Source organism: Lolium rigidum, chromosome 5, assembly GCF_022539505.1.
Source record: "Lolium rigidum isolate FL_2022 chromosome 5, APGP_CSIRO_Lrig_0.1, whole genome shotgun sequence".
Taxonomy (NCBI): Eukaryota; Viridiplantae; Streptophyta; class Magnoliopsida; order Poales; family Poaceae; genus Lolium; species Lolium rigidum.
Window position 1 is genome coordinate 78,535,204 of NC_061512.1, and position 18,933 is coordinate 78,554,136.

The window sequence follows — 18,933 nt, forward strand, 5'->3', positions numbered from 1 at the left end:
TAGTCTCGCAGGCAAAAATATCACGGTTCTATAAATTTGATTGAATTTGAGAGAATTTGATATGAGCCATCGATCTACTTAGTCAGTTGTCATGTTCTCCTAAAAATATCATATCGTCGTGGTAAGATCAATTAGATGGAGCCTGCTTTTTTCTTTGAATTAAGGGATCTCTCCCTGATTTTATTAACGAAACCATAGATGTTCAGTACATGAAAGTAAAAAAACGGTCTACTGCTTGCTACTTGTCTGATACTCCCTTTTTTGTTGATCATTCTAACTAAGCCAAACACAGCAGTAACCACAAAGGGCTTTGCACGTAAACGCTCAGAAAGAAGAAACTATTACAGCACTTCAGGTTTTGATAGAACTTAAGATCATGTGTCCCAGCTTCTTTTTTGCGTAAACACACAATAGATGGAGGCTACGTTACAATGTAGGCGACGACGACAGTAATGTCGTCCATTTTGCCGCCGGTGAAGTTGGTACCTTGATGTTCTCGGCTGGCGGCACTGAAGGGCGACTCCCTACTGCTCCTAGCCATGTCGTAGGCGAGTCTTCCTATCGCTTCTGCCATCTTGCCTGGCGTGAGTCTCAAAGCCGTGCATGTCTGCACGATCCCCTCGAGCTTCGCGTCGAACACGTTGTCGAAGAGGCCGTCCGTCCCGGCCACCACAACGTCGCCTTCCTCTACTGGGAACTCGCCCAACGCCGCGTCCTGCACCCTGTCGCCGCCGACCGCTCTGAGCTGGAACGGGCAGTTGAAGTAGTGCTGCTGCGGGAGCGCGCGGAGCAGGAGCCTGCCGCCGCGGAACACGGCGAACGTGCTGTCGCCGACGTAGGCCCACCTGAGGGCGCGGCCGGCCAGCGACAGGACTAGCGCGGTGGACGCCGCCGGCGTGCGCGTCGACGCGACCGTCTTCTGGTACGCCATCTCCAGCAGCGTGTAAGGGCAGATGCCGGAGGAGGACGCTGCAGCCACCGCGTTGTAGGCGTTGGCCATGAGCCCGCGCGAGAACTCGGCGGCGTCCACGCCGTCGCCTCGGCATCCCCCGACCCCGTCCGCGACGCCGACGACGCCGGCCCTGGCGTGGCAGAAGTGGGCGTCTTCGTCGTGGTCCGGCAGGTAGGAGAAGTCGCACTCCATCCTCAGTGCCGTCCGCGCCTTCTGGTCGCAATCCATGGGGTCCCAGCGGTGGCCGTTCTCCTGGCCGACTTCGTCACCGGCGGACGCGGGGATGCCGAACGCCAACCCCATGAGGACGTCCGGGGTTTGCATGTCGATCTCCATTATTGGACGTCTAGCTTAACTGATTCGATCGGCCTAGTCTCTCGACTTCTCGTACTAGTACGGATGCGTGCGCGCGATATGTTATATATAGGCTGTTGGCATATGAGTTCGTCTTCGTCAGCGTAAAGGAGGACTTATTTCTGAACTCGGAGTCGGACCGGACCGACTTCATTTCTGAATCGAAGACGGACTGATGCTTGACGACAAGTGCGGCTGTTTGACGAAACATAATGAAACATGGAACACGGATCTCAAAGCGTGAAATAAAGAGAATCTAACGATACAAATGTTCCGTGCACGGGACATATGTATTTCTGCTGTTTGTTCAGGGCATCACCATCCGGACGACGCAAACGGAGCGATCGTTTGAGTCCGCGCGGACGAAAAATACGTCTGGGACTAGGTCCAGCGGCCACCAGGTCCAGCGGCCTGACGTATAGTCACTAGTAGAAAAGGGGGTCTTTCGTCCAACCCTTTAGCACCGGTTTCCTTACGAACCGGTACTAAAGGGTGCATTAGTACCGGTTGCACTGCACAGACCTTTAATACCGGTTCGTGACAGGAACCGGTACTAAAGGTACCCTTTAGTACCGGTTCGTGTCACGAACCGGTACTAAAGGTTTTTTCTGCTCCCCACGCACCTCCACCCCCCCCCCCTCCGTGGATCGCCTTTTTTTGCTTTGTAAAATACAAATGAAAATGATAGAAAATTCAAAAAAATAAAATGTTTTCAGATTCTTGTATGTTATGCAACCTAGTATTGGGGAAAATTAACAAATTTGAATTTTCACTTTTTTTTGCAAAAAAGTTTTGGAAAATGGTAAAACCGCAAGAACTTTTGCATACGACGTCGAAAAAAAACGTATAATATATCAAAATCATCGTGGGAAAAAGTTACATCCGAATTCACCAGGGTTTACCCGGTTAGCCAAATTTTAGATTCTCAAAATTCCAAATCAAAATATGAAAGCAGGAAGATTTTAGGTTTTTTCCAAAACTTTAGAATTTTATATATTTTTTATTTTTAAAAAATTAAAATTAATAATTATAAGATTTTTTGAATCCCAGAATATTACTATTACTTTTAGCAAATTATAAGATTTTCAAATTTTCAGGTTTAAGGTTTGGCAAAAAAAAACTAAATTTTTAAAAAATAAATAAAAATAATACAAATTAAAAAGTTAATTTTATTTATTTATTCAACATTATTATTACATCATTACTTTTGTTTATTAAAAAAATTATTTGCAATACAAATAATAAAGAAGTGTGACATTGACCAACATGTTAATAGGATTGATATGATAGTAGTATCAATAACATGCGCGCGAAGCACTTGGAAGTGGGACGGAAAGGAACCCGGAAGTTAAGCGTGCTAGTGTTGGAGTAGTGTGAGGATGGGTGACCGACCGGGAAGTTTGACCAAGGGTAAGTAATTTCCTAGAGATTAAGTGTAGTTAGAGACTAACGGAAATATTAGAAATTGTGAAAAAAAGGGAGTGAAAAATAATTAGAAGAAAAATAGATAAAAAAAATTAAACGAAATAGCCTTTTTGTGAAAAAAAAAATAAAAAAAAGATCACCAGCCCCGCGGGGACCTTTAGTACCGGTTCGTAAGGAACCGGTACTAAAGGTGGGAGGCCTTTAGTGCCGGATAATTAGTACCGGTTCCAAAACCGGTACTAAAGACCCTTTGGAACCGGTACTAAAGGGGGGTTTTTCTACTAGTGAGTGTCCAGACTTTCCGCGACGACGCAACCTGACCCAAATATGTATCGAGTTTGCGTCTCGGTGGACGCTGCACTGACGCGCCACGAGAGACCGCCGAAACTTAGATAGGATCCGTAGGTCAGTGGCAGGGACGCCGATAACATTCCCGCCGGTGGCTATTCACAGCGTGAAAAATCAAAGTAGACTGGCGCCAACAGTCCATGCCATAGCGATGGACGTCCTCGTCGCCGTAGCCACCATGGATTCCAAGGGAACCCTCGCAGCCGCCTACGCCCTAGACTCCCCCATAGACACCACCATAGCCCCCAATAGAGGCCGCATCTTCGGCCGAAGCAAAGTGTGCCGCCACCGGCGGCCGGAAAGCTAAGCCGAAGGCGGCAAAGAAGATGTTGTCCAAGGAGGAGAAAGGCGTTGAGGCCGCGAAGCGTCGCGGCCGGCGTAACAATCTGATGGAGAGGAATGCAGCGGCGGCCGCCGCCTAGCACGTGGAGGCCACCCAGCACATTGCTTGTCAGATGCAGTTGAAAGCCGGCGCCGCACAAGTAGGCCTCCATCCAAGCATAGCGGTGGCCATGCTTCTCGTCAAGTAAGAGAGGATCATCGGAGTCGCTCCCCCGGCCTCGTTGGTGAGCTCGGTAAGTTCTCAGGCGATTCCCCTCCGGCGCCGCGCCGGTGCAGTTCAACGGGGCGTCGATTCCCGACCTAAACCGGACGTCGAGGAGCGTTGACTCGTACCCGGGCGCGACACAGAAGACGCGCCAGGTCCCGGAGGAGAGCATGCCGGTGCCCCGCACCCTGTTTCACGAAATGACACCATCTGCCCCGACGATGGACGACCCGATACGTTAGCTCTCTCAGTGTGTCGACCTGCCGTGTGTCATTCGTCTGACGTCCGATGATTTGTAGGCCTATTGGCGGGACGCAATGAGGGGGACATCCAGGCTAAGATCTGCGGCGTTGGCGACGGCGCCGGGACAGGGTCGCATGATTAGTGGCCACAGACGCACGATGGGGTGGACATCAATGGCGCACGGATGTTCTCCACCCCGCCCACGCAGGCAACCATCTGCGTCGATGACTATGAGGAGGCGCCAACATGGCCTTTCCTCACCACGAATGATGGTACCAAGAAAAAGGGGAAGAGCCATAGGACCTATGGCTTGAACGACGAGGAGGACAAGTGTTTGTGCGACGCGTGGCTGGCGACCAGCCATGACTACATTAATGGCGCCCAGCAAAAGGGCAAGGTGTACTGGGCCAAGGTGGTCCAGGAGTACCATGAGAGAAAGCGTCACAAGCCATATGAGATGAAAAGCAATCACACATAAGAAGGGCATTAACCAATTGCATTGGCGTGGTTTCAGTGGTAAAGAAATGAGCATCATCATTAATGTGGGCATTACCCTTCGGGTACCCGACATTAGTCTACCTCCTCCGGCCCAACTAGGGGCCCATGAAGTTTGCCCAACAACCAAGGTGGGCCCATATGTTGGTTCCAACAAATAAGACCTACTAGAAGACGAATTCCTGATGAACAAGGCAAGAACACACCGTTAAAGGAAAGACTAGAATAGATCTCATTGTAACCTAGTCGAGTTTGGACAGGACTCTCGAGACCTATCCTGCTATAAAAAGACCAGGAGGGGGCCTGCCAAACAATGCAACATCAATACGTAGAACCACCGCATGTTAGAGCTAAAAACCTAGAATCCTTGCCTCTCGGCGATTTGACCATAGCAGCCTATCGGCTACCCCATTGTAACTTGATATATTCGAAATCAAGATCAGACAAGCATGAAGTAAAGGTTTTACCTCATCGAGGGCCCAGAACCTGGGTAAATATCTCTCCCCATTTGTTTGGTATCCGATGTCTCGTGCTAGCCTGCAGGATTCCGTCAACCCTAAGCCCCTCATGGTGGGCATTGCCGAGGAGCACCCTCGTCAATTGGTGCCGTCTGTGGGGACTCTGCTGGTACAAGGCACTTCATCGGCTGCTCCAATTATGTCGGCTACATCTTCGCCGGCATCGCCGACATCATCGTCGGATCCATCATCGCCAAGCTTGGTGTCGAGGGTACTCCTCGGCAATGCCCTCTAATTGGGGCTTAGGGTTTATGGAATCCTGTAGGCTGACACGAGACATCGATTAACAAACAAGCGGGGAGACCGATTTACCCAGGTTCGGGGCCCTCGATGAGGTAAAACCCTTACGTCCTGCCTGTCTGATCTTGATTATGAAAATATAGGGTTACAATGGGGTGCCAAAGGTTTCGGCTGTGGTCTCGTCGAGAGGCTAAGTACTACGTGGACCTAGCTGTAGACTTTCGGTGGCTAAACTTGCTAAGATTGATTGTAATCCTCGGCAGCCCCTCTCCTGGCCCTTATATAGGGGTCCAGGTCTCAAGAGATCTGTCCGGGTACGACTAGGTTACAAAAGCCCTAGATCTAAACTTTCCTTGTTCGGTTCCTCTTCGTCTCGTCCTTCAAGGAATCTTCTTCGGCACCGCCGTAGTGGCCCACCTTGCCATCGGGCATCTTCATGGGCCTCCAGTTGGGCTATACAGGATAGGGCAATAACAGTTACCCGAAGGGTAATGCCCACGTCAGTAGCCCCAGAGTACCTAGCCGAAGATATTTCGGTTAGAGACTAAAGCATGCCTCCATCAAATGTTCTTCTCACTTGATAGTTCTTGTCCATCTTGTAACAGCATCATCTTCTTCTATCGGGTGCGCCTTCAGCGCTCCCGATGGGAGTAGCCCCCAAGTCTAGGTACGGATGCTTGCAATCCGTGCGTAGACTCAAGTTGTGCTACTCGAACATTTTCTTCTGCCGAAGTTTTCGGCAGGTCTTCATAGGCCAACCGATAAATTTGCATTGGAGCTTCAATTTTTCAAGTAAGATTTTAATGCGTAAAGGATACTGAGCAACGTGCCTAGCTTTGCTGGTTAACTGCCGATGGCAAGACAACGTTACCCTACACAGAATCAAGTCACCGGGCATGATCCTGGAGTGCAAAAAAGTTTATCGGGTACGCGTCCAGCGCTCCCGATGGGAGTAGCCCCCGAGTCTGGGCCCGGGCGCTTGTGACCGGGTGCAGACTCGAGCTGAGCATTCCGTCATTTTCTTCAAATATTTCTTCACGCCCCTCTTTGCAGAAAAGTCTTCGAGTTCACGTTTATCGGGTGCGCGTTCAGCGCTCCCGATGGGAGTAGCCCCCGAGTCTAGGTGCGGATGCTTGCAATCCGTGCGTAGACTCAAGTTGACCACCTGATGATTTTAGTTTCTCCTCGGATGCTTCCAGCGAGCTTCACGACGTAACTGATGACGTAATCACTGCCATGGTTTGATTGACAAGACATGACCTGACAGGCTCACCTTAGCTCTGCGCGGGCAGTTTTTAGGAAATGACCAGTGCATGCGCATTAACCGAGGCGCCTCCTCGATTTCCGCACATCGTGGGAATAATGGGCCGCCGGTTCCGTTCTCTTTAGAGCGACACGTGTACGACTAGATCTCGTCCACCTCCCGCGATGGTTTTGGAGTTATGGCCACGATCTCCCATCAATCCCTTATGACACGTGATATAAATAGGGAGCCTTCCCGTTGTTTTCACTTTTTACGCTTCCACACTGCTCATCTTCTTCCCCAGCCTTTCTTTTCACCTCTGTTCCTTCTCTCAAGAGCTCCGGACGCCATGGGCAAGAAGAAGAGCACCAGCACCTCAGGCGCAACCAAGGTCAGCCGCGATTGGGGCGCCTCCACCATTTCCAACCGCGAGGTGAACAAGCTGCGCACCCTCGGCCTCATCTCCTCGTCTGACAACGACATTCGTCTTCCAGGTCCATCCTCTCGCCCAAAGCCCCCGAAAGCCTTTCTTTTCACCTTTGTTCCTTCTCTCAAGAGCTCCGGATGCCATGGGCAAGAAGAAGAGCACCAGCACCTCAGGCGCAACCAAGGTCAGCCGCGATTGGGGCGCCTCCACCATTTCCAACCGCGAGGTGAACAAGCTGCGCACCCTCGGCCTCATCTCCTCGTCTGACAACGACATTCGTCTTCCAGGTCCATCCTCTCGCCCAAAGCCCCCGAAGGGCTTTACTGTTATGTTCATCGTCTTTCTGTTTCGCGGGCTTTCTCTTCCTGCCCACGAATTTCTTCGTTCCCTTCTTTTTTTTCTATGGGATCCAGCTCTGGCAGCTGACCCAAAATTCCATCCTCCATCTTTCCATCTTCATTACTGTTTGCGAGGCTTTCCTTGGCATCGATCCCCACTGGGGTCTTTGGAGGAAAATCTTTTATGTCAAGCGTCACAATGACAACAATGCCCCCCCCCCCGTCGTCGGTGGCGTTGGCTTCGTTGTTAGAAAGGAGGTTGATTACTTCAACTTCCGGATGAAAGAATCTATCCAGGGCTGGCGTCACAAATGGTTCTACCTGCGAGACACTCCAGTATCTGGGCGGCGTTCCAACCTTCCTCCGTTTGAAGATGTCCTGGTGGCTCAGCCGAAGAAATCTTGGCGAAACACCCTGTCTTCCAACGAAAGCGCCATAGCCGACAAGCTGTTCGAACAGGTTGTTGACCTAAATAACGCGGGAGGCTTGACGATGTGTGGCACTGAAGTAGTCTCAGTGTTCCTAAGGCGTCGGGTGCAGCCACTGATGTCCCGGCCTCACCAGTTGTGGATGTACACTGGGAAGGATGACAAGTCGAGAGTAAGCTCTGCCGATCTGTCGGATGACGACCTTCGTGACGAAGTGTGACGTCTCACTTGCTACAGCATGAAGGACATCATTGTCCTGACTTCGGCCCGCTCTCCATATGATCTCAAACACCTTCCGACTGAGGTAACCTTTACTTCATTTCGATTACTACTATTGTGCTGTTCTTCAATCTTTTATTAATTTCTCACTTGTCGGCAGGCCTCCACCGTGGCTCAATGTTATCCTCCCACACCCGAAAGTGGTATGGAACCAGAGGATGACGATCATGACTCCGAGGAGACCGAGGACGCTCAGCACGTTCTTGAGGATAGCGATGTCCAGGAGGACGAAGCCCCCGAGGATGATGCCCTCACCAGGAGCAGGCGGTGCAAGAGGATAAATGAGGACCTGATCACAACGGCTGAATCGAGTCCTAGCGGGCAAGATAATGATGCCGATGAAACTGCATCGCCTCCCCCTGCTGCGAAAACTTCGACAAGTTTCTTCGCTGCCGAAGATGACTTAGACCTGTGGGTATTTTGTTCTCTTTGCAACTAGCCTTCTTTATTCTTGTACGATGAACGTCCTCGCTTTTCAAGCAGCTCTGATGACGACGAACTCCCTCTCGCGAAGAGGGCTAAGTTGTTCTCTGGGAGGGTTGAATCAGCCAAGGAGTCGAATCCTTCGCCTGCCAAACCGACGCCGCCCTCAAGGACGACCGTGGGAAAGGTTCCGGTGTCGAAGGTTATTTCTCCTGGCAGCGGCCCCGTTCCTTCGGCTGCTCGTGATCATGTAAATGGACCACCTAACTTAGTTTTCTTCCTTTATGGTGAATTTTCATGCATGGCTGAAGTTCCTTGAACTTTTCCCTTGCAGCCAATTTATGCCAGAGTTGATGTTGTGGCAGATTTTGCCGATCAATTTACTCGCCTGGAATCTAAGAATGCTTAGCTTCGGAAGACCGTCAAAGTTTCGCCTGACCAAGTGTTGGAGGCTAACAAGCTCGCAGCCGAAGCCCAGAATGAAAACATCCTGCTGAAGGATGAACTAAAGAAGCTGAAGCAGAAGATGAAGGATGAGGATGATGCCAGATGCGAAGCCGCTGTCGCTGCTGACAAAAAGGAAGGCGCCCTCCGCGATTCTATCACGAACTTGCTTGGTAAGTTCCTTCGTGATCGAGTGTAAAATATTTCTATGATACTATCCTTTGATTTGCTTATCCGTCACTTCTCAGCTGCTACCGACGTGCCTATCAATCGAGCACGCAAGCTTCGGGAGGACTCAATGTCTGATGCACTCTCCCTTGCTACTAACGCCAATATCCAAGTTCTTGGGCTGCTGCAAAAGACCAAGGGAGCACTGTCGAGGTTGTTCTCGATGATATTCCCGAAGATAAAGCAAGACAAGACCCTTGGCGAGATGACATATGCTTTCTCCATCGACCCTTATGAGCCTATAGAGGTACTGAAGCGGCGCTCCCGACTGTTTGGAGCAGTCCTTACTTTTCAACTCCTGAAGGGTCATGGCTTAGGCTCTGAATTAGAAAAGTTATCTAAGGCGCTGCCCGTAGACGAGAACAACTGCCTAGTTGATCTTGATCCCTACAAACAATCGGCGGTGAAATGCGCCAATCATCTTCTCAAATTGTTTGACGAAGCGAAGACCAAATCCGCGCCTGAAGCTGCTCCTGGCTCATCATCGGCTCCCTCGTGATTAAACTTCTCGCTCTATTGCTGTAACTAGACCTTGATATAATCTAGGCCTGTTTTATACTGGCTCTGTTGCCAGTACCGCTACTTTTTTGAATGTAATATATGTGCAATGCTCCCGATGGGAGTTTCTACCAATGCTTTTCTGAAGTCAAAGGTGCATTACTATTTTGACAAGTACCACGCTCATCTCTCGATGGTGTGGAGGACCTTGTTTCCTCTGGACCAAGCGCCCGAGACTTTATCTGCTCTATTTACTCGATTCAAGACTCTAGAGAGGATTCGATTATTGGTGCGAAAGGAACTCCTGGCCGACGCCGAACTTGCTCTTGCTTCAGTGTTAGCGTGTCATCCGACCTTAGATTTGGAGGCCATAGCAAATACTAGTAGGAGTTTAAACCAATATTATGACATTGCTAGAAATCCCGCATATGTCATCATCTCTCGAATGGAAACAGGTATCGAGAGGGACCTGAAGGCCCGAGAGGACCAAGGAAACCTGCCGTGAAATTATGCATTCATATGTATGTAATGAACTTGTACCTGCAAGGGATAATCTCATATGTAACTTAATGTGCGTTTCGTACATCATGTACTTTTGGTGAATTTGTTAATACGTGTAATAATTTTTGTCGGGGGCGGCTGAGTGATCAAGTCAGCCTGCTCACCCGACGACTCCGTTGTAATTGCAAGTTTATTGCGGAGTCGATGAGTAAGTTCTGTAAGAGCGACACCCGTCGAATAATCGAGGGATTTAGGCGCTTGGCTTCGTCACACGGTGCACCGGTTTGAGCCTTGTTTGTGATAGTATGTCCATCGACTGCAGCGCTCGCGTATTTTCTCGAGGCTTGGATGGGTTGCTGTGTGTCATTAACCTTATATCCCGATGGGAGTATTTAGTTAATGACACTGTACAAACGTGTTTCTGGCCAGCACTCCCGATGGGAGTAACAGCCAATGACGGAGGCCCCGAACAATTTGTTCGGATAATGAGGCCTGGAACAACAAAGGTAGAAAACCCGATCAAAAGTTTTATTCATAATATAAGACAAGCTTAGGAGCTGCCAAATAATAGGGAGAGAATGATTATATCCTATGCATAGAACCGTCGCAAATGTGCAACGTTCCATGGATTTTCAACGTCTTCACCCGAAGCTGGATTCTTGAGACGATAAGCTCCCCCTGGTATCACTTTAGTGATGATGAATGGTCCTTCCCACGGAGATTCGAGCTTCAGAGGTCTTTCTTGCTTTAGTCGCAGTACCATATCTCCAACATTGAAGCTTCGATTGCGTACTCGTCGACTGTGGTAATTTCTTAACGCCTACTGATACACCGTTGTTCTTGCCAAGGCGATGTCCCGAGCTTCGTCAAGGAGGTCCACGACATCTTGCAGCGCGTTGTTGGAAGTTGCTTCCGTGTACGCAGTCACCCGAGGGGCTTCGAACCGAACATCGGCTGGCAAGACTACTTCGGCTCCGTATACCAAGAAGAACGGAGTATACTGAGTTGACCTGTTGGGTGTAGTACGCAGACTCCAGAGTACAGATGGCAATTCTTCGACCCAAGCTCCAGCTGCACCCGTAAGGCGTTTCTTGAGGCCATATCCTATTAGACCATTGATCCTTTCGACCTGACCGTTGGTTTGGGGATGTGCCACCGAAGCAAATTTTAGTTTAATGCCACCGTCATCGCAAAACTTCCGGAACTTTTTGGAATCAAAGTTAGTTCCATTGTCTGTGACGATACCTGATACGTCTCCGACGTATCGATAATTTCTTATGTTCCATGCCACATTATTGATGATATCTACATGTTTTATACACATTATATGTCGTATTTATGCATTTTCCGGCACTAACCTATTAACGAGATGCCGAAGAGCCAGTTGCTGTTTTCTGCTGTTTTTGGTTTCAGAAATCCTAGTAAAGAAATATTCTCGGAATTGGACGAAATCAACGCCCAGGGTCCTATTTTTGCACGAAGCTTCCAGAAGACCGAGGGGGAAAGGAAGTGGGGCCACGAGGCGCCGCCACAACAGGGCGGCGCGGCCCAGCCCTAGGCCACGCGGCCCTGGCGTGTGGGGCCCTCGTGTGGCCCCCCGCGTTGCCCTTCCGCCTACTTAAAGCCTTCGTCGCGAAACCCCCAGTACCGAGAGCCACGATACGGAAAACCTTACTGAGACGCCACCGCCGCCAATCTCATCTCGGGGGATTCTGGAGATCACCTCCGGCACCCTGCCGGAGAGGGGAATCATCTCCCGGAGGACTCTTCACCGCCATGGTCGCCTCCGGAGTGATGAGTGAGTAGTTCACCCCTGGACTATGGGTCCATAGCAGTAGCTAGATGGTCGTCTTCTCCTTATGTGCTTCATTGTTGGATCTTGTGAGCTGCCTAACATGATCAAGATCATCTATCCGTAATGCTATATGTTGTGTTTGTCGGGATCCGATGGATAGAGAATACTATGTTATGTTAATTATCAATCTATTACCTATGTGTTGTTTATGATCTTGCATGCTCTCCGTTATTAGTAGAGGCTCCGGCCAAGTTTTTACTCTTAACTCCAAGAGGGAGTATTTATGCTCGATAGTGGGTTCATGCCTCCATTAAATCTGGGACGAGTGACAGAAAGTTCTAAGGTTGTGGATGTGCTTGTTGCCACTAGGGATAAAACATTGATGCTATGTCCGAGGATGTAGTTATTGATTACATTACGCACCATACTTAATGCAATTGTCCGTTGTTTTGCAACTTAATACTGGAAAGGGTTCGGATGATAACCTCGAAGGTGGACTTTTTAGGCATAGATGCATGCTGGATAGCGGTCTATGTACTTTGTCGTAATGCCCAATTAAATCTCACAATACTTATCATATCATGTATGTGCATTGTTATGCCCTCTCTATTTGTCAATTGCCCGACTGTAATTTGTTCACCCAACATGCTATTTATCTTATGGGAGAGACACCTCTAGTGAACTGTGGACCCCGGTCCTATTCTTTACATCGCATACAATCTATCGCAATACTTGTTCTACTCGTTTTCTCGCAAACAATCATCTTCCACACAATACGGTTAATCCTTTGTTACAAGCAAGCCGGTGAGATTGACAACCTCACCTGTTTCGTTGGGGAAAAGTACTTTGGTTGTGTTGTGCAGGTTCCACGTTAGCGCCGGAATCCCCGGTGTTGCGTCGCACTACATCCCGCCGCCATCAACCTTCAACGTGCTTCTTGGCTCCTCCTGGTTCGATAAACCTTGGTTTCTTTCCGAGGGAAAACTTGCTGCCGTGCGCATCATACCTTCCTCTTGGGGTTCCCAACGAACGTGTGAGTTACACGCCATCAAGCATATTTTCTGGCGCCGTTGCCGGGGAGATCAAGACACGCTGCAAGGGGAGTCTCCACAATCCAATCTCTTTACTTTGTTTTTGTCTTGCTTTATTTTATTTACTACTTTGTTTGCTGCATTATATCAAAACACAAAAAAAATTAGTTGCTAGCTTTACTTTATTTACTGCCTTGTTCTCTATATCAAAAACACAAAAAAATTAGTTACTTATATTTGCTTACTTATTTCAACATGTTTCCTTTTAATTTTACCGTAAAAGACATACCGGTAGGACGTGGGTCTATAGTTGGGAGAAATAATATAGAAGAATTTTTCAATCATGTTAGTATCCTTGAAAAGATGGACATGGAGAGAGTAAGGTACACTAATAATATTAATGATGGTGGGGAGATCAAAGCACCAATACCATGTAAGCTCCTAGCGATGAATGAAGCGCTAGAAAATAACTATGCTTGGCTTGTTCCTGAAAATTTGTTTGATAAGAGTAGCAAGCCCAAGACTAATGAAAAGGGAGCCGCTGAAACTTATGTATCCAATATACTATGCATGGTTGAGAAAACTCCAAACCCCGCTGAAGATGCATCATCTTTCGATAATACTTGATATACACTTTCTGCGCCTAGCTGAAAGGCGTTAAAGAAAAACGCTTATGGAAGACAACCCATGTTTTTACTACAGTACTTTGTTTTATATTTGAGTCTTGGAAGTTGTTTACTACTGTAGCAACCTCTCATTATCATGTTTTTGTGCCAAGTAAAGTCTCTATGGTAAAGTTGATGCTAGATTTGGATTGCTGCACGAAACAGCATTGCTGTCTGTCACGAATTCGCGCAGAAGTCTCTGTAAAAAAATCAAAAAAATCTGCAAATTTACGTGCGTGATCCTCAGATATGTACGCAACTTTCATTAGTTTTGAGTTTTTCCGTTTGAGCAAGTTAAGTGCCCCTTCCAGGTTCGTCTTTACGGACTGTTCTGTTTTTGACAGATTCTGCCTTTTATTTCGCATTGCCCCTTTTGCTATGTTGGATGGATTTCTTTGATCCATTAATGTCCAGTAGCTTTGTGCAATGTCCAGAAGTATTAATAATGATTGTGTCACCTCTGAACATGTGAATTTTTGATTGTGCACTAACCCTCTAATGAGTTTGCTTGAAGTTTGGTGTGAAGGAAGTTTTCAAGGGTCAAGAGAGGAGTATGATATACTAAGATCAAGAGGAGTGAAAGCTTTAAGCTTGGGGATGCCCCGGTGGTTCACCCCTGCATATTCTAAGAAGACTCAAGCGTCTAAGCTTGGGGATGCCCAAGGCATCCCCTTCTTCATCGACAACATCATCGAGTTCCTCCCCCGAAACTATATTTTTATTCAATCACATCTTATGTACTTTGCTTGGAGCGTCGGTTTGTTTTTGTTTTTGTTTTTGTTTGAATAAAATGGATCCTAGCATTCATTGTGTGGGAAAGAGACACGCTTCGCTGTTGCATATGGACAAATATGTCCTTAGGCTTTACTCATAGTATTCATGGCGAAGGTTGAATCTTCTTCGTTAAATTGTTATATGGTTGGAATCGGGAAATGCTACATGTAGTAATTCTAAAATGTCTTGGATAATTTGATACTTGGCAATTGTTGTGCTCATGTTTAAGCTGATCTTGCATCATATACTTTGCACCCATTAATGAAGAAATACATAGAGCTTGCTAAAATTTGGTTTGCATATTTGGTCTCTCTAAAGTCTAGATAATTTCTAGTATTGAGTTTTGAACAACAAGGAAGACGGTGTAGAGTCTTATAATGTTTACAATATGTCTTTTATGTGAGTTTTGCTGCACCGGTTCATCCTTGTGTTTGTTTCAAATAACCTTGCTAGCCTAAACCTTGTATCGAGAGGGAATACTTCTCATGCATCCAAAATCCTTGAGCCAACCACTAAGCCATTTGTGTCCACCATACCTACCTACTACATGGTATTTCTCCGCCATTCCAAAGTAAATTGCTTGAGTGCTACCTTTAAATTTCCATCATTCGCCTTTGCAATATATAGCTCATAGGACAAAATAGCCTTAAAAACTATTGTGGTATTGAATATGTACTTATGCACTTTATCTCTTATTAAGTTGCTTGTTGTGCGATAACCATGTTCCTGCGGACGCCATCAACTCTTTGTTGAATATCATGTGAGTTGCTATGCATGTCCGTCTTGTCTGAAGTAAGAGAGATGTACCACTTTAATGGTTAGAGCATGCATATTGTTAGAGAAGAACATTGGGCCGCTAACTAAAGCCATGAATCATGGTGGAAGTTTCAGTTTTGGACATATATCCTCAATCTCATATGAGAACACTAATTGTTGCTACATGCTTATGCATTAAAGAGGAGTCCATTATCTGTTGTCCATGTTCTCCCGGTATGGATGTCTAAGTTGAGAATAATCAAAAGCGAGAAATCCAAAATGCGAGCTTTCTCCTTAGACCTTTGTACAGGCGGCATGGAGGTACCCCTTTGTGACACTTGGTTAAAACATGTGTATTGCGATGATCCGGTAGTCCAAGCTAATTAGGACAAGGTGCGGGCACTATTAGTATACTATGCATGAGGCTTGCAACTTGTAAGATATAACTTACATAATACATATGCTTTATTACTACCGTTGACAAAATTGTTTCATGTTTTCAAAATAAAATCTCTAGCACAAATATAGCAATCGATGCTTTCCTCTTTGAAGGACCTTTCTTTTACTTTTATGTTGAGTCAGTTCACCTATCTCTCTCCACCTCAAGAAGCAAACACTTGTGTGAATTGTGCATTGATTCCTACATACTTGCATATTGCACTTGTTATATTACTCTATGTTGACAATTATTCATGAGATATACATGTTATAAGTTGAAAGCAACCGCTGAAACTTAATCTTCCTTTGTGTTGCTTCAATACCTTTACTTTGATTTATTGCTTTATGAGTTAACTCTTATGCAAGACTTATTGATGCTTGTCTTGAAGTACTATTCATGAAAAGTCTTTGCTTTATGATTCATTTGTTTACTCATGTCATTACCATTGTTTTGATCGCTGCATTCATTACATATGCTTACAATAGTATGATCAAGGTTATGATGGCATGTCACTCCAGAAATTATCTTTGTTATCGTTTACCTGCTCGGGACGAGCAGGAACTAAGCTTGGGGATGGTGATACGTCTCCGACGTATCGATAATTTTTATGTTCCATGCCACATTATTGATGATATCTACATGTTTTATACACATTATATGTCGTATTTATGCATTTTCCGGCACTAACCTATTAACGAGATGCCGAAGAGCCAGTTGTTGTTTTCTGCTGTTTTTGGTTTCAGAAATCCTAGTAAATAAATATTCTCGGAATTGGACGAAATCAACGCCCAGGGTCCTATTTTTGCACGAAGCTTCCAGAAGACCGAGGGGGAAAGGAAGTGGGGCCACGAGGCGCCGCCACAACAGGGCGGCACGGCCCAGCCCTAGGCCGCGCGGCCCTGGCGTGTGGGGCCCTCGTGTGGCCCCCCGCGTTGCCCTTCCGCCTACTTAAAGCCTTCGTCGCGAAACCCCCAGTACCGAGAGCCACAATACGGAAAACCTTACTGAGACGCCGCCGCCGCCAATCCCATCTTGGGGGATTCTGGAGATCACCTCCGGCACCCTGCCGGAGAGGGGAATCATCTCCCGGAGGACTCTTCACCGCCATGGTCGCCTCCGGAGTGATGAGTGAGTAGTTCACCCCTGGACTATGGGTCCATAGCAGTAGCTAGATGGTCGTCTTCTCCTTATGTGCTTCATTGTTTGATCTTGTGAGCTGCCTAACATGATCAAGATCATCTATCTGTAATGCTATATGTTGTGTTTGTCGGGATCCGATGGATAGAGAATACTATGTTATGTTAATTATCAATCTATTACCTATGTGTTGTTTATGATCTTGCATGCTCTCCGTTATTAGTAGAGGCTCGGCCAAGTTTTTACTCTTAACTCCAAGAGGGAGTATTTATGCTCGATAGTGGGTTCATGCCTCCATTAAATCTGGGACAAGTGACGGAAAGTTCTAAGGTTGTGGATGTGCTCGTTGCCACTAGGGATAAAACATTGATGCTATGTCCGAGGATGTAGTTATTGATTACATTACGCACCATACTTAATGCAATTATCTGTTGTTTTGCAACTTAATACTGGAAGGGGTTCGGATGATAACCTGAAGGTGGACTTTTTAGGCATAGATGCATGCTGGATAGCGGTCTATGTACTTTGTCGTAATGCCCAATGAAATCTCACAATACTTATCATATCATGTATGTGCATTGTTATGCCCTCTCTATTTGTCAATTGCCCGACTGTAATTTGTTCACCCAACATGCTATTTATCTTATGGGAGAGACACCTCTAGTGAACTGTGGACCCCGGTCCTATTCTTTACATCGCATACAATCTATCGCAATACTTGTTCTACTCGTTTTCTCGCAAGCAATCATCTTCCACACAATACGGTTAATCCTTTGTTACAGCAAGCCGGTGAGATTGACAACCTCACTCGTTTCGTTGGGGCAAAGTACTTTGGTTGTGTTGTGCAGGTTCCACGTTGGCGCCGGAATCCCTGGTGTTGCGCCGCACTACATCCCGCCGCCATCAACCTTCAACGTGCTTCTTGGCTCCTCCTGGTTCGATAAACCTTGGTTTCTTTCTGAGGGAAAACTTGCTGCTGTGCGCATCATACCTTCCTCTTGGGGTTCCCAACGAACGTGTGAGTTACACGCCATCAACGATACCGTGAGGCATGCCAAATCGACAAGTTATTCCCCTGAAGAACTGGACGGCGGTTTCGGCTTTCTGATTTCGAACAGGTACAGCCTCGATCCACTTGGTGAACTTGTCAACTGCAACCAGTAGATACATGTGACCTCTAGCGATGATCTTGGCAGCGGTCCAACTTGATCGAGACCCCATTGTGCGAAGGGCCACGCGAGAGGTATCGTCATGAGATCTGTTGCGGGAGCGTGCGGTTTTGGTGCGAAACGCTGACAAGGGTCGCATTTCAGGACCAGGTCCCGAGCATCCGATGCTGCCGTTGGCCAGTAAAATCCTGCTCTGAAAGCTTTCGCCACAAGGGCCCTGCTGCTTGCGTGGTGTCCACAGTTTCCTTTGCGTATCTCGCGTAGCAGAGCCTTTCCGTCGTCGATGGCGATGCAACTTTGAAAAATGCCAGAGATACTACGTTTGTAGAGTTCTCCATTTACCACAATGAAGGCTTTTGACCGTCTCACAATCCTCTTGGCTTCCACCGGATCCTCCGGTAGTTGCTGTTCTATTAGGTATGCTAAAAAGGGTTTGGTCCACAGAGGTTCGAGAAGGAGGACCTGTTCTGCGGGCCGAGATGAAGATTCTTCGACAGTTTGCTGCAAGCTTGCTTCTGGATCGTCAGCCGATGATTTTGGAGGTGACAATACTTTCTCCTTTATCGACCGTTGAGTGATAACTTCGTAAAATACTCCGTCTGGAATGGGAGAGCACATGGAACCAATTTTCGCCAAAGCGTCGGCTTCCTCATTGCTGGCTCTACCGATGTGCTTGAGTTCGCACCCTTCAAATTTAGCTTCCATGTTCTGGTATAATTGACGGCAGGCGATCATATTATCGCTAACCGCGTCGCATAAGTTCATCGACTGCTGTACCACCAGGTTCAAGTCTCCATAGATTTCCAAGCGGGTTGCTCCACGTACATGCCTTTCCCATCTTTATTCCATGACACAGTGCTTTGTATTCCGCTTCATTATTTGTCGACAGGGAGAAATTCATACGTAGGATATACTTCATCTTGTCTCCCTGTGGCGATATCAATATCACCCCTGCTCCTGCACCTGTACTCCGCTTCGATCCATCAAAATACATCGTCCATGAGCCAGACATGTCGGGTGTTGCCGGTGTTTGCGATTGAATCCAGTCTGCCATGAAATCTGGGAGGACTTGAGATTTGATCGCCGTCCGGTTGACATAGGTTATGCCGTGTGGTGCTATCTCGATGGCCCATTGGGACACTCGACGAGTAGCTTCTGGGTTAGTAAGTATATTTTTCAACGGTGCCTCGCTTACCACAATGATCGGGTGCTCCGTGAAATAATGGCGCAGCTTGC

The 18,933-nt window shown here is 47.3% G+C and overlaps 1 protein-coding gene across 1 annotated transcript; it reads right to left on the reverse strand.

Moving 5' to 3' along the window:
• Window positions 1-421: 421 nt before the first annotated feature.
• LOC124656138 (putative protein phosphatase 2C 24) lies at window positions 422-1,288 on the reverse strand. The gene is made up of 2 exons (XM_047194937.1): window positions 909-1,288; window positions 422-845 (listed from the first exon to the last, which is right to left on the reverse strand). The coding sequence occupies exons 1-2, from the start codon at window positions 1,286-1,288 to the stop codon at window positions 422-424; spliced, it is 804 nt and encodes a 267-aa protein (XP_047050893.1).
• Window positions 1,289-18,933: the final 17,645 nt, after the last annotated feature.